Source organism: Juglans microcarpa x Juglans regia, chromosome 6S (genome assembly GCF_004785595.1).
Source record: "Juglans microcarpa x Juglans regia isolate MS1-56 chromosome 6S, Jm3101_v1.0, whole genome shotgun sequence".
NCBI classification, from domain to species: Eukaryota; Viridiplantae; Streptophyta; class Magnoliopsida; order Fagales; family Juglandaceae; genus Juglans; species Juglans microcarpa x Juglans regia.
This window is the reverse complement of record NC_054605.1, coordinates 14,716,987-14,741,085: the sequence shown is the minus strand read 5'-3', so window position 1 is coordinate 14,741,085 and position 24,099 is coordinate 14,716,987. Positions and strand designations below refer to the sequence as shown.

General features: G+C 35.0%; 3 protein-coding genes, 2 non-coding genes and 1 pseudogene across 8 annotated transcripts; 2 read left to right on the top strand and 4 right to left on the bottom strand.

Moving 5' to 3' along the window:
- Nucleotides 1–1,500: 1,500 nt before the first annotated feature.
- Nucleotides 1,501–3,594, top strand: LOC121236645 (annotated as a pseudogene).
- A 549-nt stretch (nucleotides 3,595–4,143) lies between these two features.
- Nucleotides 4,144–6,530, bottom strand: LOC121237029. Of its 4 annotated transcripts, XR_005934862.1 has the most exons (5): nucleotides 6,188–6,530; nucleotides 5,994–6,108; nucleotides 5,766–5,864; nucleotides 5,457–5,633; nucleotides 4,144–4,414 (listed from the first exon to the last, which is right to left on the bottom strand). XR_005934862.1 is itself a non-coding variant. In XM_041133583.1 (4 exons), exons 2-3 carry the CDS (start codon nucleotides 6,253–6,255, stop codon nucleotides 5,997–5,999), a joined length of 180 nt encoding a protein of 59 aa, XP_040989517.1. In that variant the 5' UTR covers nucleotides 6,256–6,290; nucleotides 6,410–6,527; the 3' UTR covers nucleotides 4,144–4,414; nucleotides 5,994–5,996. The 4 variants fall into 4 exon arrangements, 2 of the variants coding, with proteins under 2 accessions (XP_040989517.1, XP_040989516.1); XR_005934861.1 differs by lacking the exon at nucleotides 5,766–5,864; XM_041133583.1 differs by lacking the exons at nucleotides 5,457–5,633; nucleotides 5,766–5,864 and having other exon boundaries at nucleotides 6,188–6,290; nucleotides 6,410–6,527.
- On the bottom strand, nucleotides 5,375–5,509 carry LOC121237976. Its single transcript, XR_005935024.1, has one exon. It is a non-coding gene; the product is annotated as a small nucleolar RNA snoR111 (small nucleolar RNA).
- Nucleotides 6,531–6,624: 94 nt separating the features above from the next.
- TRNAY-GUA lies at nucleotides 6,625–6,718 on the top strand. The gene is made up of 2 exons: nucleotides 6,625–6,661; nucleotides 6,683–6,718. It is a non-coding gene; the product is annotated as a tRNA-Tyr (tRNA).
- Nucleotides 6,719–7,129: 411 nt separating this feature from the next.
- LOC121237028 (probable serine/threonine-protein kinase PBL19) lies at nucleotides 7,130–12,911 on the bottom strand. Its single transcript, XM_041133581.1, is given in 6 exon segments — nucleotides 7,130–7,859; nucleotides 8,372–8,494; nucleotides 9,490–9,506; nucleotides 9,509–9,749; nucleotides 11,978–12,450; nucleotides 12,503–12,911. Coding segments are annotated over 5 exon segments (1,158 nt in total). The 5' UTR covers nucleotides 12,332–12,450; nucleotides 12,503–12,911; the 3' UTR covers nucleotides 7,130–7,436.
- A 4,244-nt stretch (nucleotides 12,912–17,155) lies between these two features.
- Nucleotides 17,156–22,860, bottom strand: LOC121237027 (novel plant SNARE 11-like). Its single transcript, XM_041133580.1, has 10 exons — nucleotides 22,085–22,860; nucleotides 21,515–21,607; nucleotides 20,762–20,855; nucleotides 20,606–20,643; nucleotides 19,719–19,807; nucleotides 19,434–19,513; nucleotides 19,104–19,160; nucleotides 18,815–18,907; nucleotides 18,655–18,729; nucleotides 17,156–17,554 (listed from the first exon to the last, which is right to left on the bottom strand). Exons 1-10 carry the CDS (start codon nucleotides 22,159–22,161, stop codon nucleotides 17,465–17,467), a joined length of 786 nt encoding a protein of 261 aa, XP_040989514.1. The 5' UTR covers nucleotides 22,162–22,860; the 3' UTR covers nucleotides 17,156–17,464.
- Between the last annotated feature and the right edge of the window lie 1,239 nt (nucleotides 22,861–24,099).

Genomic DNA, 24,099 nt, shown 5'->3' with positions numbered 1-24,099 from the left:
TATTTTCTTGTATATGTTGATTATCTCATTTTGACAGGCAACTCTGGATCTTTTACCAAGTCTATTATATCTTCCCTTGGTGCAAAATTCTCTCTCAATGATCTCGGCCCCTTACACTATTTTTTAGGTGTTGAAGTTCTTCCTATGTCAAATGGGCTTCTACTCAATCAACATAAATATATTAGAGATCTACTCCAACGCACGCAACTAGATGGTGCAAAAGCAGTGTGTACCCTTCTGGCAACCACAACCAAACTCCACCTAAATGATGGCACCCCAGCGGCTGATAGCACTGAATTCCGACGAGTCATTGGTAGTCTCCAATATCTCTCACTCACTAGACCGGACATAGCCTTTCCGGTCAACCGCCTTGCTTAGTTTATGCATTGTTCGTCGCAGACCCATTGGAGTGTAGTCAAACATCTACTTCGTTACCTCAAACATACCATGCATCATGGCCTACTCCTCCAAAAAGATTCCAACACCACACTCACGGCCTATTCTGATGCCGACTAAGCAGGCAACGCAGACGACCGGACATCCACATTAGCATACATTATTTTTCTTGGCCGCAATGCTATCTCCTGGTGCACTTGCAAGCAACGAGCGGTTGCTCGCTCTTCTACCGAGGCAGAGTATAGAGCCCTTGCCACAACTCTGAGGTAGCTTGGTTATCTTCTTTATTCACTAAGCTTGGGTTACAGTCCACTAAGCCTCCAAAACTTCTTTGCGACAATGTGGGTGCAACTCACTTAAGTGTCAATCCCGTGCATCATTCTCGCATGAAGCACATAGCCATTGATCTTCATTTTGTGCGTGATTATGTTAACAAAGGAATCGTTGAAGTCTCGCATGTATCTACGCAAGACCGGTTAGCTTATTTGCTCACCAAGGCACTGCCCCGTACCAGATTTCATTTACTGATGTCCAAGATTGGCGTCACTGATGGTGGCACCATCTTGCGGGAGTGTGATAAGGAAACTGAAACTCCACCAGTCACGTCCCAAAAATCACGTTGTACAAACAATAGAATAGCTGGCCTCCTGTACAGCATGCTTTCACGTAAATCCCGCACCTAGTGGTTTTTGGAAATTCCCTTGTATAGCTAGACCACTTGTTGTACATATCTAGTCATTTATGGTCTTACCGTATATAGCTAGACCTTTTCCTGTATATATATTCATGTAGAGCTTTCTTGTAATGTGTGAGAAAATATTTTATTTAAACCTCTTTAATAAGATGTTTTGTTAAAAATTAAATAAAATATTGTTATAATATAATTTTTTAATATAATTTTTATTTTAAAATTTGAAAAAATTAGATTGTTTATTATATTTTGTGTGGTTGTTTGAAAAAATTGTAATGATTATATAAAATGAGATAAGATAGTTTAGTTTTGTGTAACTAAATCAAGGCTCAGTGGGTTGTAAAGGTTTTTGAGTGGTCTTTTCTTCTTTGAGATAGAGTTATAATTAATTTCAATTAATAATCGATCATTTTTATCTTGAATCTTGCAGCATTCCTATACCTCCATGGGTGCTAGAAGAAATCAGCAAAAAGCTTGAGCTTGTGTACACAGACAGATCAGGCAGGAGGAATCCTGAGTACATATCTTTGGGGTGTGATTCACTGCCTGTTCTTAGAGGAAGAATACCCATTCAGGTCTATAGCGACTACATGAGGAGTTTCCGTGACAGATTCAGAAATTTCTTGGGCGACGTTATTGTGGGCATCCATCTACAGACATATTTACAAACTAATTAATAACTATCGGGCCTAATTATTCTGTAAATTGAATACTGATTTTAAACGGTATTAGGAAAGAAAAATATTACATTTTTTTTTTTATCAGGTTTCTTTTTTTTTTTTTTTTTGGTCCTTTATTGGTAGGTTCTTTTTATCAAGTTTCACAAGAACATACATATAAGAAACTACTATTTTCATGTATCAATCTTTCTTTTTCTATGTTTTTTTTTTTTTTCCATCGAGTATAATACACGTAGTTCATGTTAGATCCAAATTTAATGAATCGGGAACACCAATTAAATTACCTGTTTCAGATATCTGTGGAAATTGGGGAGATTGAGAAGTATGGATTGAAATTTAAGGAAAAAGAAAATTTATTTAGAGAATTTTAAAAATTCTGATCCTTTTGGGGACACTGGTGGAGCTGAATGCTTAATCTAGTCCTTCATTTTCCAACAGTACAATTAATGAAATCATTTCTTTCAGTTTTAGGAACTCAAATTCTTTTTCTTTTTTTTTTCTTTTGGCAGGGAATTCAAGTGGGAATGGGTCCTTGTGGGGAACTCAGATATCCATCTTATCCAGAGAGCAATGGAACTTGGAGGTTTCCTGGAATTGGAGAATTTCAATGCTATGACAAGGTAAATGTTGTTTACTTAAAATAGGAAAAAGGACAAGTTCATACTCCAATAGCTTCTGATGATGACCTGAAATTCAAGAAATTGTATATCCCAATTAAGCTCTGTTATATTCTTACACAAGCTTCTATATATATCATGCAGTATATGAGAACTTCCCTGCAAGCAGCAGCAGAGGCAATAGGGAAGAGAGACTGGGGAACAAGTGGACCCCATGATTGTGGCCAGTATAATCAATTTCCCGAGGATACTGGATTTTTCCGTAGGGATGGTGGAACATGGAGCAGCGAGTATGCAGAGTTCTTTCTCGAGTGGTATTCGGGAAAGCTATTAGAGCATGGTGATAGAATCCTTCTTGCTGCAAGAGGAATATTTCAAGGAACTGAAGCAAAACTTTCTGCAAAAGTAGCTGGAATCCACTGGCATTATAGAACAAGTTCACATGCTGCTGAACTAACTGCTGGATACTATAATACTAGGCATAGAGATGGTTACCTTCCAATAGCACGAATGATGGGCAGACATGGAGTTGTATTTAACTTCACTTGCATGGAAATGAAAGATGGAGAACAGCCCGGCAATGCAAACAGTTCGCCAGAAGGATTAGTTCGGCAAGTAAAGATGGCAACTAGGAGTGCTAGGATAGAACTTGCAGGGGAGAATGCTCTAGAGAGGTATGATGCAAGTGCATATGGACAAGTTTTGGAGACAAGTAGGTCGACTGGGAATGGATTGTGTGCATTCACATATTTAAGAATGAATAAGAAGTTGTTTGAAGAGGAGGATTGGAGGCACCTAGTTCACTTCATAAAAAGCATTGTCAGAAGGTGGTCGAGACACAGAGCTTTCAGAGTGTGACTCTAGTGGGAGCAACCTGTACGTTGGATTCATAAAAAGAAGACCGGGAAGAATATTAACGAGGCTGCTCTTGTTAAAAGAGGTTGCTCTTGGGCATAGTTGTGTTGTCCCTCAAATTTTAGATCTGTAGAGATTTGCAGCTTGGACTAGACCATGCCAGTCATGGCTGTGTACTAGGGAGCTATTAATGTTGTAGTTGGCTTGTAATGTATGTTTCAAGTCCAGTTTGTAACGTCTGTTATTAATGAATGCAATATGCTTTTCTCAAAAAAAAAAAAAAAAACTTCAGTCTCCTATACTTTGGTCTGAGAAGGTTAAGAGATCTGCAATACGCTAGTGTTGGGAAATTTTGGGGCCAAAAATTTTTCAGGGCAGTGAGTTGTCTCGTGGCTGCAACATGGTAGTCATTTGACAAACAACTAATTTGCTTGTGACTTTTCTCATTATTACTTTCTTCTCAATACAAAGGTCTAAGCTGTTAAGATTGTGCATATATACACCTCTGGTATCAAAAGCTCAAGCTTAATTATGCTGTCTAAATTTTCCATTTTGTTCTTTGAGGTGAGATCCAACTTCTTTTATCTGTGGAAATTTTAACTCAAATGGAGGTATTTCCTCATATACATGTAATTGTTCAAGTAAATAGAGGACATTTTTTTTCGTATTAGGTGCAAATAGTGCACAAAGGCTGACACTCAAGAGACCATTACTTTAAGGTACAATTTAGCCAAGTGGTTCACATGGATAGAAATGCAATATTGTTAACCTATTTTAACAAACAAAATTAAGCAAGCATCATAAATTAGACGTTGGGCCATAAATTAAAAAATAATACACCATGAACTCAGAATGCTTTTCACTAACAAACATTGGGCTATAACTTCTATCAATGCCAATTCTATAATCTGTGAAAATGTATACGTCTTTAGAAGACATGAATCTACAAAGTGAGGTTAACATGCCAAGGTTTTAGAATTGCCATCTATAGGGCAAAATACTCCTCGAGGATTACATAAGGCAAAGATAAAAAAAATGCTGCCAAGGATGGCTAGAGATCGCTTACAACAAATACCTTAATACCTTAGGGATTTGTGGATCAGCACAAGGCTCAAGCTTTAGGGATGAAATTACTCTTCTCTGCCTTCTGGATGATGTGGACCTTGACCAAGCATCTGAATATGCCAAGATTCAAAACTTTACTTTTTTTTCTTTGATAAGTAGAGATTCAAAACTCTACAGGTTTTTGATAACTAATTTTTCATGGACTTCATCCACATCTTGGGCAACAAGTGCACAACAACAAAAAATGAAACATTGCATTATTATCTTGATCCTCTAACAGGTCAGTCAATATTAGTAGCAACAATGAGATAAAATTGATTTGGTTGATACAATTATTTTCACACCACAAGGTTTCCAGTGTGTGTTCAGGACATTAGTAAACATCCATACATTCAAGAAAAGAGGACGATGAATTTTGTTACCATAAGATCCATTGAAAGTATGTTAATTCATAAGCTAACATAGATCAAAACCTCAAAACTTCAAAACCTTACATAAATCCTTTAATTTTGGTGCAACAAGTATATGTTGCCACCAGCACTACCATCATTAAAAAACATCAACTACAGAGCAACAAAAAAGAGAACCCTTTCTCAGATGTTATGCTTCAAAGAGGACAAAATCCTTCATTTTTCGCCTAGGATCTTTTTGTTATCTTAAAGGAAGTTAAGACCCATGATAGGGAAAGACCAACGATTAACCTCGAAGGGAACATCATAAAAACTGAGAACTTTCATGAGAATATACATGGGTAAAACAAAAGTGCAAACGCTTGAATTTATGAAAAGAAGGTAGGATGAGTTTGTGAGAGGCTCACTTTGTTTTCTAGATTTCCACAAATGGGTCAAATCCAAAGATTCAATCCGAGAAACCAAGAGGAAAACCTAATCTGTAACTCAGACAGACTACTTTTTTGAAAATGACTATGATTGATTACAATTACTTTAGAATCTAACAGGTAATTTACGCTCTAAAAAATATACCAGGTAATTCAGAATCACAACATAATGATACCGTCACATTCATCCTGTGTTTTTTTTGTAAGTAAAAAGAAACAATGAAAGTAACAAATGTGGACGAGCAACAATCGAATCGCCAATAAAAAAAGATGATGACCGAAACGATATCTTGACCATTGATTTTTTGCTATACCTCAAATGTTCTTCCGAACGCAGGAGACACAGAGCTGTCTCCCCTTTTCTGTTACACCGAACAGAGTCTTTGATTTGAAAAGAGAAACGAAAGAAAATCCAAATATGAGCGATTATCAGACAAGGTTGAGAGATCCCTAAACCCCATCGGAAAACCTATCCCTTACATTTCAATCGGCTGTAGAGAAAGAACGGAAACGCAATTCAATGTGTTATGATGTTATCGTCACATTATCGCCAAGACTCAATCTTGCAAAGTGAGATCCTATATATAGAACTCTAGCATTATTGCAAATCAAATAATACTCACTTCAAGCTCATCCCAAACCTTTTTTTTTTTTTTGACAAACAAAATTTGAGAGAGATTCAAGCTCATCCCAAACTTCCATCACAATATATTGTGATACTCCTTAAACACAATCAGAGAAAAGCAAAAGAACCGTTTTTTGAGATACCAATTAGCTTAAGTTTTCTATTAAAATGAAAAAACGAGAATACCCACAATGCAATTTGAACCAAAAGAGAGAGAGGGGAATACCATTTAGGAATGGGGAGGCGAAGAAGCAGCAGAATCAGTGTTTCCGCGGCGGAGATTTTCAATCAAGTCGCCGAGCTCCTTACGGGCAGACTCTCGGCCGAACATGAACCCGTACCTAAGAGAGTTTGCATGGAGCTTAACTTCCCGAGAAAGTGACGGAAGGTGAGAAGGAAGATGGGGAAGTTTTGATTTACCAGAAGGAAACGGCAGAGAACGCTCCGGCGGTGGTGACTGTCTGAATCAGAGTGAAGCTCTTCCCCATTTTTTGCCTTCTATTACTCGATTCCAATTATATTTCTACGGAAGGAAAGAAGAAAAAGTTGGGGCTTTACAGAGAAAGGGCTTAACGTAGACGCCTACCCACTGAGACGGATTGCTGAAACTGGGTTTCTGCAAAGGGTTTAATGTTTACATACCGATAACAATGTCAACTTCAATCCCATATTCGCATAACCAGCAAAACATCTACTTATCGAAGATGAGAGCTGCTGAAGATTTAGTACCGATTCATGCTCCCCTCGCACCAAATGTAAATGATGCGCATACGGCATAAAATAAACTGTTCAGAGTCAAAAATAACTACAAACAAAAATAACTACAAATATAAATATGCAAACAAACAAGATGCGAACCGACCTTAGCTCAGTTGGTAGAGCGGAGGACTGTAGTGGTGGAATATCCTGTAAGCTATCCTTAGGTCGCTGGTTCGAATCCGGCAGGTCGGAATTTTTCGTTTTACTTTTTATCTTTTCCTATGCTGAGCATTTTTAATTCCTATTACTATTAGGAATGGAGAGAGAGCATCAACTTTAGTTCCATAAAATAAACAACACCAATCAAGAGACAGAGAGTTGACTAGAAAGAAAGGAAAAGGAGTAAACTTGCAATCAGATTCCTAGTAAAACCGTTTCTCGAGAAAATGGTTTTCCTCAATAGTCGGTGTTTGGTTGGAACAATAAAATTTTGATCAACTAAATAGATTGGAAGAGTTTGTTGAAGATGTTTAATGCACGAGCATGACTGATATTGGGAGACAGCGTATGACCTCAGAAACCTCTCCATTAAAAGGCCTAATTTTGAGGATTAATATGTGTTTTAACAAGGGGTGGGAGGGATGAGAGTTTTCACATTAGCAATGAAAAGAACAAATCATTAGATTGCTCCAGTTATAAATCAGAAGATTGAAATTTGAACTCCCAAGAATCGGAACACAAAATTTTAATATAGAGATTTACAACCATTCCACATACCAATCTATACACCTCTTCCATTCATCAATACAAAAATCTTGAAATATGGGGACAAAACGTATAGATGATTGAGCGAGGACCACGGTTTGCTTGGTTTAATCGAGTTGAATCAATCTAACATTCCAGACCCAGATGAGTTAGAACTACTATTTATTTTCTTTGGCTCTATGGTCACAAACTTCTCTCGATAGTCCTATTTTGGTTTCTGTTGGAAAATTTTAGATCCAGATGAGCTAGAACTACTATTACCGGGAGTAGTTTCTGGGATTTGTGTTGCTTCCTTCAAGATCTCTACTACCTGGCTCATTGTTGGCCTATCCTTAGCATTCTTGTTTAGGCAGCTATCTGCCAGTTTAGCAATTTTCTGAGCTGCAGAAGGAGGATACTGGTTTCTGATTCTTGGATCTATTATCATGCTGAATCTGCGACTGTTAGCCGGGAACTGTTTCACCCAATCTAGAAGCTTCTGTTCCGAAGTGGGACGGTTTCTTTCCAATGCTCGCCTGCCTGTGAGGATCTCATACAGCACAACACCAAAACTCCATATATCACTCTGGGTTGCAAGATGGCCTGTTTCCACATATTCCGGAGCAGCATATCCATATGTCCCAACCACCTGATAACAAAATAAAGACAAGTCAAGTCAAGTCACCATGGGGATGGCAGAATACAACTTCGGATAAATATATGAGACCAAACAATCCCATGCCTCTTGCACGGTCTTTGGATAAATATATGCTAACTCACGAATTGGAGAGCCAAGGGGTAGTTGGCAACCATAAGATGAGACCAGCTAGCTAGAACTTGATCAATATCAATGAATCTGACCAAATAAACATAGACAACTTGCCGCAGGTATCAAAAAAAGAAGAAAAATGTGTCAGTGATTTGTCCCCTAATTACATCCTTTAATTCACAAACTTACTTCATGTGCCATCAAAGTGTCCCTACTGATAATTTAATACATTGTTCTTAAATTAAAGCATACACAAATTAGTACAACTAAGCCACACTAACTAGGATACAATTAAGGATGGTTTTGTACACTATATATGTCAAGTCAACAAATTATCCGCTTTTAGAGACTGCAAGAATGCTGCTCAAGAATATCATCTATGACCTACTTACCGCAGTGGATACATGAGTATGGTCACCCTGTGGCCCTTCCCTAGCAAGCCCAAAGTCTGAGAGCTTTGCCTTGAACTCCTCATCCAAGAGCACATTTGAGGACTTGAAATCTCGATATATCACCTTTTCAACCAGAATAAACAAAAATGAGTACAGCCTCGTTTGTTTATATAGATGAGATGAGATAAGATGAAAGTTGAATAAAATATTATTAGAAAATTATTTTTTAATATTATTTTTGTTTTAGAATTTGAAAAAGTTGAATTGTTTATTGTATTTTGTGTGGAAGTTTGGAAAAGTAGTAATGATTAGATGAGATGAGATGGTTTGTAAAAACAAAAGAGGCAGACGTTTAGTAAAGTATAGATTGGAATATTTTCTTCACTTTAATGAAAAATATTCAGAAAAACCTACTAAGATGTCATCTACTGCTACTTTTTCTTTTCTTTTCGAGTCTGTAGGCAGAGAGAGTGAAAAGAGGGGCTCAATAGTCAAAGACTAGGAAAAATTAGGTGACAACAGAATTTAGGCCTCTGAGGATTAGACTAGAGGTTGTTTGGATGTTGAGATGGTTTTGTTTCATCTCATCACATCTCAAAATCCAAACACCACTCAAACATACACTTTTCAACTTTTCATCTAATCATTACCTAATCATTACAACTTTTCCAAACTTTCAAACAAAACACAAAACTCCCTATTCAAAGCTTTACAGGTGTAGTATAGAGAATTCCCCATTCAATAGAGCTACTATGGATGGCAAAATTTGAGTTTACTTACAAGATGTGACTATCTAATCTTTATGAGAGGTTTGAATCAGACTTCAACTTGTAGGTTTATAAAGAGTGGTCCAATTTGAACAAACCACTGAATACTGAGCATTCACAAAAACACCTAGAGATACAAACTACACAACTGGCTGTAATGTGTTTTGTTTCCCTTTTCTCGGATGAAGAATTAGAATATGTTTATGGTGCCCATTAGTAAAAAACAAACTAGCTAGAATTCAAAATTGGAGTTAAAGCTCGATTTCCAACATCATTTAATATTCAATATCACACACATTGATGAGAGATAAATTCATGAATTTATGTCAGCTGAATTAGAGTAAATCGTACCTGGACTTGCAGTCCCCATGTAGATAAGCCAATCCTTCGGCCGCACCAAGGAGAATCTCTAATCTTGTTTTCCAAGTAAGTGTGGGCAATGTCCTGTTGAAAAGATGAGCTTCTAGGCTTCTGTTAGGCATGAATTCGTACACCAACAACCTCTGGATACCTCTTTCTTCATCACTAGAACAGTATCCCAGAAGTTTCACTAGATTTGGGTGATTGACAACACCAAGAAATAGAACTTCTGCTAGCCACTGTTTATGACCCTACAAAAAATATAAAGTAACCATAGGAAACAGGTTTTCATCTGCATAACAGCATAATTTATAATAATTTGGCAACCAAAACAAAGAACACAGCACAACGAACTAATCACAATCAGATACAATTAAAACTAGGATAAAAAAAAAAAAAAAAAAAAACTAAAACTAGAATATTGGATCAAGTCTTAACATAAGGAAAAAGATGCCAATACTGTAAGTAAAAGATGGTCCTGTACAAGAAACAAACTAGCCATAAGAAACGGGTTTTCATCTGTTTGACAGTGCAGGTAATAATAATTTTGGCAACAAAATAAAAGAAAAACATCTCGATGAACAATAACAATACGATCCTAATCTCAAGAGACGAATATGCCAATATCACAAGTAAAAGATGGATACTTACCAAGAAGTGTGTTTGGAACAGAGGATATCTAGTGGATTATGCTTTCGTTTCCTCAAACAACAAAACTGGAAGGTCTATCATGACATGTATGGAGCAGCAGAAAATTAAAAAACTTTGGCCATCAAAGCACATAGAAATGACTTATCATCTTAAGGCAATAATCCCAGTTATGAGAAGGCAAAAAGTGTATACAAATAGCAGCCCTTATAGCAATACCAATCAGTCAACTTATAGCCCTGTTTTTCTCCTCGTCAGGGAACTCAGTAGGGCTTACAAGCTCATACATCTACAAACCAACAGAAAAGAAAAGGGAGCGGAGTGAAAGGGGATCAAGGCTGCAGAAAATCCCTTCTTGAGAACAAAATTTCCATTAGCACTCAAAGCAGGATTAATCTGTTTTCCATATCATGTGAAAGAGACTATACTTTCAGAAACATGTCTGAGGATGTTTTTAGGATCTCATAGAAGGAAGTTGATTCAAGTTTCAACTCAATAGTTTTTAGTGATAGCTCCAATGTCTATAGCACCAACATTTTAGAAGATGCTTTGTGCCTCTATGTGGTACAGATAACAAGAGTAATGGTCGCCTGTCATAAGCCATCAATATACACCCTTTGAATATCCCCTTTCCATCAAGACGACTATACAAGTTATTCACTTTTTCAAATGAATCGTTGCATAACTGCATCATTAGCTTCCTATTGAAGACAGCTGAATATAGAACTCAGAAAACCAAGAAAATATATAAATTCAACTAATTTTAACAGCACCATGGTTTGAGAAAAAACCATTTAGATATATCTCTACTTTGTTGTAGTGGATCCCATCTCTCAGCAGAAACTCAAGTTTCTGTTGGTTATGAAGTCATAGATGCTGTGATTTATAGCGGATCTACTGTAACTATTATTTACTGTGTTAATTTTGCGAATGCAGAAATGGGCAAGAAAGCTGTATACTCCATGGTCCAAAGAAAGCAATAGCATTAGGTTGCTTTCTTAAAGTAGCATCTTGAATCAACCTTATGAAGCAAAGATAAGATTTTACCAAATTCTAGAAGCTTCAATTCATCCACTTCCTCTATATATATCCATGTAAGATTAGAAGTTTGCAGCACATTCTAAACCCTAAAGCTAGAAATGTCATGCACCGATCAATGTTGTTAATCAATCATAGGGCTAGGGGCATTTGGCTATTCCAAGAAAGTTCAAGTATAATTCATAACGCCTTTCATATTGGTACAGGACTCTGCTTCTCCCCTCTTACTTAATTCTGTGTTAACATTGACTTCCAGCCCGATTCATAATAGTATCCATTATCAATTTTTTTTTTTTACAAGTACCATCCATTACAATTTTCAGTCTTATGTAAATCCCAGTATCTCTACCTAATTAAAAGAAGACAACACAATATTATTTCACCCGGTATAGGTTAATTAGCATACCATGTTTGGTCTTTAACACAGGCTTTCCAACCATACTTGTAAAAAAAAAAACACTGGCTTTCCAACTGATTCACAGCATGTTAGCCATTTAGTCCTGACTCGTACAACTCCAAACGGAGTCATCATTGATCTTTTAGCAGTTTTCACCTAATAACAAAAAGAAAATTTAAAAGAGCAGGAAACCTCTTGCCCCTGATACCCGTTTTACGCAGTAGTTAATTCAAGTTAAAGTCTTTTTGGCAAAAGGTTTTAACTATCATAGGAACAAAATGCGGTAGCAGATAATATTTATGAACTTATTACACCCAAGTAAATTGTGCAGGATGCAATACTTTAAAGCCAAAAATAGCATACAAATATAATAAATAAACTTGGCAAAGCCAGTACCTGCAATCCATTCGTGTTAAGCTTTTTTATGGCAACAACAGTTGAATCACCTTGACCATTTGGAGGCCTAATAGTACCTTTATACACACTCCCAAAACCACCTTCTCCAATCTTTAGCAACCTATTGAAACCATTTGTTGCTTCCCTCAACTCTTCGTAGGTGAAAACTCTCAAATTGTGCTTCTTTTCTTCGTACAATTCGGGTATGCTCAATGGCGATGGTAATGAACTCGATGACTTGGTTGCGCGCTTTACAGCCGAACTATCTGATTTACTTTGGCTTTGCTGCTCTGGAGCGGATCTCGATCCTCTCTTGGTCTTGGATTTGTCCTTGAAGGGAAAGAAGCACTTCATCTTCTTGAAATTTTGAAACCAAATGCCAAAACTCAAACTGTTGTAGTAGTATTGCAAGCAAGCGAGAGAGGTTGAGATGGAGGTGAACCCAGGAGATAAAAGAAAACCCAGAAAGGAAACTAGAAGAAAGGAATGAAAATGGACCTCCTCCGGATGTAAAACAAAGGGAAACTAGCTAATTTTAAAGACCAAAGAAGGAAATTCCACAAAATAGTTTGAATAGGAGGACTGAGGACACGAACCCACCCAAGGGTTGTAAACAGACAGAAGATAGACAAATGGAACTCAACATTGGACTAAAAATTTGGAGAGCCGTGCTGCTGAAAGATGGGAATTTATAAACCAATAACAAAGCTACCAGGCAAAAACCAGACTAAAAAAACAACCATGTCCACAGAAAGAGAGAGAGCGCGGTGTCGTGAATGAAACGTAAAAGACAACGAATGAAAGCGACGGAAGGCAAAGACCATCAACTTTCCAATATCTCTATCCTTGTTTCCTTCGAATCATTCATATTACACAGCGCGTTCCCGCGTCTGGTAGCCAGTTTGCCTTTGCTTGGACCGTTTATTTCTTGAAAAACGTTAAATGCTTGGACTATGAAGAGTGCATAACAGATCAAAAAACAACTAAAAATAACAAAATTCAACTTCCATGAATTCTTACCATTGTACAGAACTTCGCTCTTTTACCTGTGTTGACAAGTTTACGTTAACATGAGGTGAAGGAATAAAAAAACTCAACTTTTTATCCATAAAAATATAAACTTAACTTTCAAAAAAAAAATTATATTCATCCTTTTTTTTAATTATTCGTTTTTTATATATTTTTTTAAAAAATTTGGCATTATATATAAATAATAATAATAATAATATTTTAGTTATTTAGTATCATCTACAATTAAGTTTTTTGTTTTTTTTAATGTAAGTCTCGTGTTTATCTATTTAAAAAAAAATGTATAGTATTTATACACTTTATGACTGTATGTAACATTATTTTCTTTTTATTATAATGTAAAATTATGTTAATTTGTAAGTTAATTTTTATGAAATCTCTTTTTAGTTTTAGCAATTTTTTAAAAATTTTAAAAAATTTACCTGTTAACGTGTTGATGTTCCAAGACATTGGATCGTGGACTTTGAAATTGAAGGCTTGTATTGAATTTCAAATTAAATACGATGATGCAACCTCCTTCAATTTTTCTACGCACGACTATTCCTTCCATCAACTTGTGACTTTTGCTTACATTTGACAATAGGTTTTACAAATTGATAAAAAAAATAAAAATAGAACGATAAAAATATGGGACAGACAGGTTATGATGATCATGTTTTGGAGTAATCATCCGGTTCTCATAGTGTTCACACTGGTAAAGGTTTATTCCAAAGAATTCAAACATCGTTCAACGTGCGATCGAAGGTTTGGAGAAGCACTGATTGTTTCGATCTGATAAATATTTTAAGCCTCGATTATTTTCAGCGATAGATGAGATTAAAATTAAAAAGTTAAATAAAATATTATTAAAATATATTTTTTAATATTATTTTTATTTTAAAATTTAAAAAAATTAAATTATTTATTTTATTTTGTGTAGAGATTTAAGAAAATTATAATAATGAAATGAGATAAGATGAGATGAGATGAGATATTTCTTGAAAACAAACGAGACCTTAATCTGTGTGAGTGACGACATGAAAAAATCGAGATTGACACAATCTCATCTATATATCATCTGGGAAAAATTTAGTTATAAACAATTCTGCATATTAATACGTACATATATTTAATATGATTAATTAGAAAGTATATTTTATTAAAAATAATACTAATTTAAATTTAGATTAGGAAGATAATAAATTTATACTTAAACTTATTTATATATAATAAAATTTTATAATCTATTAATAGTGCTAGGATAGTAGTACTATCTTATTACTTTTCAAATATATTAATAGTGCAAACCCACCGGTCCCATCGAGAGTGAAGGTCAAAGGTTGGTAGATAAAGTCATTGGATTTTTTTTTTTTATTTTTTTAATATTTTTTAAAAAAATTACAACAACGTTTAAAAATAATTCTTTAATTATTAAATAAATAAATAAATTATCCGGACTCATTTATCGAGACAAGTAGCATTAATTCATAATCTATAGACAGGTTTGGAAGAAATTTCATAAAATAAATTTAAAAATTTATACGAGTTAAAACTTGTAAAATTATTATTTTTTTTAAATAAATCTAACAATATCATATCCAATTATGATTTTAGTTTTGTAAAATCTTTTTACCTTATAGTATGTTTCTAATTTATGTAAATAGATAGATTAATTAAAGTTTGCATTTTTTTTATTTTTTATTTTTTTATTTATTGTCACTAAGAAGGTCTACGTGCCGCCTCCAACTACTTCATAGTCCTTAATAATGATGGCCCTTTTTTATTTTCCTTCTCCTCAAGTACAGAGGACAGTCCTAAGTTTTTGCCTCGTGACAAGGGGTCTCCATGGTCCTAACTTCTTTAATTTGATTTTTTATCATTTTTTTTAAAAAAAAATCTAGGCATGCTGCCACTGCACACACTCTAGTAAAGTGATAGAGAAAAAAAAAAAAAAAAAAAAAAAAGTTATATAGTGTACAATGAGTGCATTGCTACAGAAATTTCTCCCTAATTTTACTTTTTTTTTATAAAAATTTTTTGTGTCTCTGAAGTGGGTGACACAAATTCTTGGTGCATGCATCATTGGCTGAACGGGAGGAGGTCCATGACCATTTACAAGAATAAATTCGTTAATCCCTCGTTTGTTTTTCGCAGATAAGATAAAATTAAATGAATTGAAATAAAAGTTAAAAATTAAATAAAATATTATTAAAATTTTTTTTAATATTTTTTTTATTTTAAGATTTGAAAAAGTTAAATTATTTATTTTATTTTGTATAAAAATTTAAAAAAATTGTAATGATTAAATGAGATAAGATAAGTTAAGATGAGTAGTAAAAACATAAACCCATTGATTAATATATGTGAATATAGTATGAAATGAAGGAATTAAGTAGATGTTTGTTTTTTATTAAACTTAAATTGGGGTCTGGATTCAATTGACTCATTCTAGTGCTTCAATCCAAAGAGTTGTGCATAGATTCTGAGAAATTATACCTGATGGCTGAATTTGGGCTTACAAATTTGGCCTAATATTATTCATTTACCATCCTGGTGTTTACTAAAATTGGCCTTTCTTTTACGAGAAGTGTTACTTTAACCATAAAAAAATTTTACAAACTGACGTGACTTCAAATGATATATTAAATTTATTTTATAATAAAAATAACTTTACAATATGATGTACCACATTTAACCACATCAATTCACAAGATTACTTTGGTGAAATCTCCTTGGGCTTAAAACATTTCTCTTCTATAATCTCTATCAAACTTATATCTTAACCTGTATATTAAGACTTTCCATGAAAATCCCCAAATTACTAACCATACAACTAACCCTAGTTTGTTCAATGCCCACTAGAAGATTTTCATGTCGAAAAAAGATAGCCTACTTTTTTCAACCGAAAGATTATCCATCCAACACGCACACGCTTGCCAACATTAATATCTGATCAAATGAGAAATCAAAGGACAGTTGGGTGATTAGCTCTCTTTCTCTCTCCAAGCATGCACATCCATTATGAAAGATTTGAAAATGGAATCAAGATCCATTTAATTTGTCTGTGAGAGACTTGTAAATAATAATAAATGTTATAATATTTATTTCATGCCTATTCATTTTTTTTATAAGTAAAAATATATTAATATTAATAGGTGTATCCAAGTACATTGCGTGTAATTTCATGCATATTCTATCTTACTTTAGACTTTGAAATTTCGACAAAAACTCTGAATTATTCTAATCCGTGTAAACAACGCATTTCAAATTAACTCGTTGCGACCTTCTTTCATTTTTAGTCTCTCTTTCTTTCCCTTCTTTTGGTTGGATAAACCAAATCCCCTTTCCAACGTATGATAAAGACCAAAACTGCCAATGTGACTTGGTACCCAAGCTACCTAAGTTTTGTGACTTCATTTGAAATTTCAATGGCATACACAATTAGCACATCAATATGACCCAAGTTATGTTTCAAAGCCTATCTATTATAATCAGGTAGTACTTGGACTTCAATTCCATTTGGAATTTCCTTTCTATTTCCTAAAGAAGTTTCCAGCATTGTAAAGAGGTTCAATTAAAAGGTTGTCAAAATGCTACAATTATGTTCCCACCTAACAGATATATTTCCATATGATTTCTGTCAGTTTGTTGGAATTCTGGTGCTTGACTTTTAAGACTTGCCTAACAACAAACCCTAAAGGAATACTAACAAGAAATTTTCAATTATCCTATGGTAGCTTTAATTTGTGGTTTGGAATTTAAACCCCACTGCTCTAAAAGCATGACCATCTTTATATATATATATATATATATATATATATATAAGAGTAATGTTAGATACAATCTTAAGATATATAAAGTGAAATCTATCATTAAAAAAATTATTTTTTCATGTGAATCACAGATTTACCCACTTTTTCAAAAGAAAGCATGAGATAGATTACAATCTCACCAAGATCGGGATTACATGGCTCTTAGTGACAAACTGAAACGTCGTCTAAGGGATTGTTTACTCAGGGAAATGGTATTTCTTCATGTCGGATTTATGTGATAGTTTGAACGTCTCAATGCTGCATATGATGTTTCCGAATAACAAATGGCCAAAAAAAGGGGGGGGGGGGGGGGGGGGGGGGGGAAATAGGAACAAATAGTGGAGCAGACCAATAAGCATCTTACAAGTGTAACAATACATGGTTTGAAACAACACAATCTACACAATTTTGAGTTTCTGTTGAATACAAATTATATTTCAGTCAAGGCGAATAAATAATCAAATAGAACACTTCTAATCGAACTAATAAGCGACAGTTTTGAGGGGACTAGCTTGCACTCAGGAAAGTTGACCAAACTCTCGGAAAACTCATAAATCCACAACTCAAATAGACCAATTCTGTATAATGGGTGCCGCCGACAGAATCCATCCATCCAATCAGATGGCAAAATCATCCTCAACCTCGTGTGATAATCCCTTTCTAACATTTAACTAGCATTCCAAAGTAATCTCCGAGTCATCGCTGGCGGGGCTAATCCAGGAATATCCCGGATGTCCTTGTTGTTTGGGTTCACAAGCTGAAATATACAAGCAGAGATTTGAGCAGATCAATAGACATAGAGAATGCAAACTGCAAAGGATTTATATTGACATTTTGTTTCACAAACTAATGGCTTTTTAAGGGCAGCAGAGACTGCAAAAGATGTGACCTTTTTGTGATTAAGAAACCATTTCATTGTACAGAATGTTTGGACATGTCAACATGTACAACATGAAAGTATAGACTGATATTAAAGGCCATGAAACATAGATCCTCTGGACACTAAATTTAGAAAAGCAGTTCATTCTCCAACTCGAGCTTATATACAACTTGAGTTTAAGATAAGAAAATAAAAACTATAAAATTTTATCTATGTTATGCGTAAATTTAGCTTGTTTCCCAAGAAGAACATATAGGAGCACCGCCAACTCAATTATCCAAATCCAGAGGGTCCATCAAACTATATTAAAATGATATGTGAAAATTCAAATTACTATTTTCCTCAATCCGTGTGATGGAAAGCAATCCGTTCAGAGAGAAAGGGAATGGAGCTTCTCCTGAAGATGACATCATTTACAATCTGTGCATTATTAATGCCAACACTGTAGTAGCTCCCTCATATACTCAAGTGTTTTTTTCCTTTCACGAAATTTTAATTACTTATCAAAAGGAAGAAGATAAACTGACTTAGATTCACTACATTTAACTGCACCATTTGGCGTTATTGAAGTAACTTCTTGTTTCTTTAAGTGTAAAATGAGACAACTTTTGCTTTGAAAAGCAATGAAAGAACTCCCAAAAGGCTAACCAAACAACATTTTGGATATAAAGGCCATCACACTATAACAACCTTATTAATTAAACAATAAAGAAGGATGAGCAGGATAGAAATCACAATGCTATTTCATATTAAAACAGTTGGCCTGAGTGCCTCTTGCAAAAGAAAGCGAAAAAAGTGGCAGTACTTGTGAAGCTAAATATTAAAGGAACTTGGTTACCAGCCAGATGAGGAAAAGCTAAATCTAGTATTAGAGAAAGCTAAATCAAAGGCAAACAGAGATTTTCTTTTTATATGATTTAAACATTATAAATGATAAAATAAGGTGTTGCCCAAACAAAGGCAAATATAGATGTTACCTTAACAATAATAATGGCTACAACTCCAATGACAATAAGGAAGAGTAGTGCCATGATACAACGGTCAGTTGCAACCTAATGAAATTGGGGTCAGTATTGAAAGTAGCAACTAATACTCATATATGACAAGAATAGGAAAAAGATGTTTTCAGCGATTGACCTGCCTACCAAGTTCCTTAACAAGTTGAGAAGCTTTCTTGATTGAGAAATGGATAGAATCCAGCTCATTGACAACCCGACTCATTTGTTCAGTCTAACATAAAAGTAATAGACATCTTTAGTTCCCCTGGGACTGAGATTAAATATGGTGAGAAATTGTGTATGTGTGTGTGTGTGTGTGAGAGAGAGAGAGAGAGGGGGGGGGGGGGGGGGGGGGGGGGGGGGGAAGTAAATTCAGTACTAGAAAGTGCCATGACATCCATTTTCTTTCAAACTGACAAATTACACACCTGAGCCTTTAGGGCTGCTGCAGTCTCAGTTCCAACATTGATAGTGTCATGAACAACCTGTCATGAACAGAGAGATCCGTTACTTTGCTTTGCTATAATTTCAGTCTTACATATGAACTCACTTGGGGGCGTAATATCTTCTTTCTTTCCTTCTTTGTTTTTTTTTTTTTTGTGGGGAAACTACAAGACATAGTCTGACATCTGTAACCTTTTTGGAGAAAAACAAGTATTACAGGAAAAATATAAGCACTCCATAAAAGAGCATACAAAACCTATCACTGTCCACCTCACCAAATGGAGAAAAGAAAATATCTCAAGGGATAATCCAACCTTTTTTGACCTCTCAATAGCTTGATCAGTATCATCCATCATCCGGTTTCCACTATCTACTAGCTGTTGATTTGTCATGGCTGCAAAATATAAAGACTCTGTCAGCATCACTTATACATTATATTGGAAAAATATTCACTGCATTAAATTAACTTTCGAAGGGCATCCCAAGGTATGAAAATATCAAACACAGCTTGATTCTGAATGAAACTTAAGATGATGCATTGTTTACTCCTGAATTGCATCAATTAAGATTAGGATGATGGTGAAAGGACACAAACTTACACGAAGCTAGCAAGACATTTTCCTCCCCATGTCCTTCAGTACCCCCATCAAAGAGATCAATTCGCTTGTTTTCAAGATTGGATGCATATCTGTATGTTCAACAAAATGAAAATTAAGTCCTAAGAAATAATCAGAAAATACAAGTAGTTTAATGATGCAAATGATCGATAAACAGAAAAAATGATGTCATTACACACGTTATTTTTTCCTCCCTCCAATCCTTTTCATTCATTCAACTTGAGCAATCACTATTTCGTGATAGTGCATTTATTAAGGCTTTTTAATGCACAATAGGTGCCACCCTCACTTTAACTGGAGAAAATAGTCTTTTCCAAACAATGACACCTGTATCATCTAAAGGTTACTTAGAAAATGCTTTTTTTTAACTGCTGAAACAGTGGAGAGGCTAGCATGTATATAAATTCTGTTATGAATAACGCAATTTCACAAATTGTGTTCGGGTTTGAGAAAGAAAAAAAATTCAAGAAGCTCAATGCATTGCCACATTATGTCTTATAGTGAGTGGTTTTACAAAATTACACTTGCAGTAAAACAATAAAGGAAATCTTCTGTGCTGGCAAGTTTGAATATTTCTGGTTTATGCATTTAAGTTGTTTGAAATAAGATAATATGGAAAGGTTTAAGACTTCAATTCTTTAAAATTTTACAAGTCAACACTCCATGGAAAGCACATATGTGCATGCACAAATAGGTGTGAAGCTCAATTTGGGACAAAGGGAAGCAACAAAGGGATAAAAAAACCTAATACAAAGAAAAGAATATTGGCAATATATAAATATATATGACATGTCAAATGCATTGTAGATGAATGGATTTATCTTTTGTTGCTTTGAGAACTGAATAATAATTCAATTGATGTTACTTACTGCTTTTTGAGAGCAACATATGAATTCAACTCTTTGATCTGCATAAAGTATGAACATCAATCAGCACATTTTTTGGAATCAATCGGTGTGAGCAACAAAATTTTGGAAAAATTTTAGAGCATCAAAGGCTAAATAGAAATACAGATAATAACCCACCATTGACTGTTTTTTCTCATTCAGCATCTTGTTAGTGCCAAGATCATTTCTACTCTCCAGATCCTTGACTTCTCTGTCAAACTCTTTGATAAGCCTGAAAAAACAACCCATATTTGTCTTTCTGAAAAAGAAAATCGAACAGACAAAAAGAAAGGAAAGGGGAAACATTTTCTTTTATAGGTGGATACAACTCAAGCACCCAAATGGGATTCAGCCGAAGACCTATCTAAGAGGGAAGGAAATGCCATTTGATCCAAAGACCATTGGCAAAAGGAAATTGAAATACAAACACACACAGAGCGGCAGTTGCATTATATGAGACATTTATCTCAGATGGCCAGCTTTGTTAGCTGCAACTTTCAATCACAGATAAGTCAGGTACAACCTTGACTTTGGTGAGAAACTAAACATCCAATGTTATATGCAAATTACATGATCTGTAGGTTTTAGCATGGCATAACTCCTTAAGCATACTATTTTTTATAAAATTATCATAGACAAACCCTCAAAATTTCATTCATCCTATACTTCAATTAATTGCCCGTGATCTTCAGATGCAAAGAATCTCATGGAACCTCAATCATCTTTAGCATGAAGTGCATTACATTACTTTTAGCCCACTACACTAAAAAGAAAACCTGTGTAGTGGTACATTCAAAGTAGAGCTTGTAAATGCTGCTTATAAATATTATAAACGAAACCTACGAATCAGAATTTACATAGAGGCAGAGAAAAAGATCCATTGTCAAATACCTCTTACACTCGCGCATCTTTTCTGTGAGTTCTTCCAACTGCCTACTTTGCCTATTAGAGTCCTTAACCTTCTCCAACTTCTGAAATCCATTTCTGTGATATCACATTACACTAAGTAATCAGAGATGAGAAAATGTATTGCATCCAAAAATTCACAAAATGATAGTGATGATTAAACTAAATTTTCATCCATCACTATACAATCTTCAACATCTGAAAACCATTTTGGTGACTTCACATTATACTACGCAATCAGACATGAGCAAACAGATTGTGTCAAAAAATTCACAAATGATAAAGATGAGCCAGTTAAATATTCTTCTTTTTCTTCTTTGTTTCTTTGTTTATTTGTTTATATGACCTAGCTAAAATTCCATCCATAACTAAGGCAATAGTAGCTCTAAAATCCAAATTGAGAACCAAAACAAGTTTAGCCAAGGCTTCCTTAGCAATTATTGCGACAGCTGGAACCTCCAGGTGAACATTAGATTAAGCAAACTATAAATGTACCGCAATCTGATTGCAAAACAATCGAAGCAGAAATAAACAAAGAAGCTCGTGATCCCTTACGATAATGCTCGGAAGATGTCGCCGATTTGTCCGTCAATCTCCGCGAGCTCTTCGCTGATCGTAGATAAAGGATCCATCTCGAGTTGCGCAAGATTAAACCAGGGAAATACCAAATGAGACTAGTTTTTTTTATATACAGAATGGCAATCAAAACGACAATTTCAATCACCAAAGCAATCAAGTCACGGTGGATTGAACCAAACGCAGCTATCGAGGGAAGCTCCAGTCAGATCCGTACAGAATAACACACCGCAGTCCGCATTCAATGTGGATTCAAACAAAGCCAGAAAACAAAAATGTTTGGCTTCCAGCGAAAAATGAATGGGAATCAAAGAAAACGGCCTCAAATCCCGGTTCCAGTCGAATTCAGATTCGTTTGTTAGCTTTCTGAATTTCGGATCGGATCCGATACGGACAGTGTAGGTATTTGCAGCGACCGTGAAGAGAATATCGAACGCTTACCAGTATCACCGACCTAGAAAATTTGAAAAAAAAAAAAAAACACACACACACACACAATGCAAAACAGAGGCTCCTCGTCCTCGTGATTTACAGTAAATTATTCCGAAGATTATTTGAAATTTTTGATGTTTTCTTTTTATTATTTGTTTTTGTCTCAACGGGTTGGGGCGGGAGGTTCGCTTTCAGGGGCGAGAGATTTATCCTTGAAAATTAAAAAAATTAAAAAGACCGACATTTTGGCCGTTTAAGGCGCTAAAAATGTCCGGGACGACCCGGACGAGGTGCAAGGACCCACGAGGAGTCCAGCGTCATGCAATATTTTTTAACCTTTTAAATATCATTTTTTATAAACTTTTATAAACATGGTGAGGTTTGAAAATGTGATACAGCCCATTACAAATATTGGAAGGGAGATATAAACGCATTGGGCTAAGCCCATATTATCCCCACGAGGCCCAACATTCGTGACAAGAGTAAACCAGAGGAATATGAATAAACTAGGCCCAGACAGCATCCACCACAGGAAGCGGGGTTCGGTCGGCGACTTGTCCCCTCTCCTCATCTCGGTGCATTAAAGGGATTAGGACCACTTAATCTGGTCCTCCAAGAAATCAACTGCATTAAATGCCCGTTCTGAGTGACCTCCCCCAAGGGCGGGCTCGATGCATGTTGCTAATGTCCACATTAAATGCAGCATCCCCCTGCCGTCACCACATAAAAAGGGGAATGATGGTGACAAACAGTTTTCGCGAGGAGCAATGCAAAAGCGAGCCCAAGTCAACGGTTAAAAAGATAGAAAGCTACAAAATACAGGTAGGCATCATTTTTTCTCTGGATCCCTGAGAAATGAAGGAGAATTCAATAGCTTCAGTATCGGAGGCTTCCCAACTTCGGCCAACATTCCCTTCCTCCTGCATGTAGCAGGTTGAAGACCACTCCTTCATTAGGCAGCATACAAAACAAACCTTAACAAATACATTGAAATAAATATTTTAATTATAAAAAAATCTCATAAAAGTAAATACATAAATTGATATGACTTGATGTGAAATATTAAATTATAAATATATTTTTAATATAAATTAGATCTAACATATTATATAAAATCATGTTAGTTTATAAATTTATTTTTATAAAATCTCTTTGTAATCCTTCTCATTTGTGAATGGTTTATTTTTAACTATCTACTAAGTGAAATTGAATTTTATAAGTGATAACAAAGCTTCGAATTAAGTATCATATATAGCCATCTAAGAAAGCCATTTACGTGATATTAGAGTACTGCATGATATGACCTTTAAGAGTAATGCTAATGTGCCATCTAATTTATACTATTCATTTTGTCACCTTGACGGGCATTACAATGCGGTGTTACACGATTTATTAAAAAATTAAAAAAATATTAATATATATTCAAAATAAAATAGCACTTAAAAATACAAAAATATGAAAATTAAAATCTTAAATTTTCTCTACCATTTTATGTTTATATTTTTAATTTTTTTAATAAGTCATCTAATACTGGTACCACGTTAAGAGGTAAAGTAAGTAAT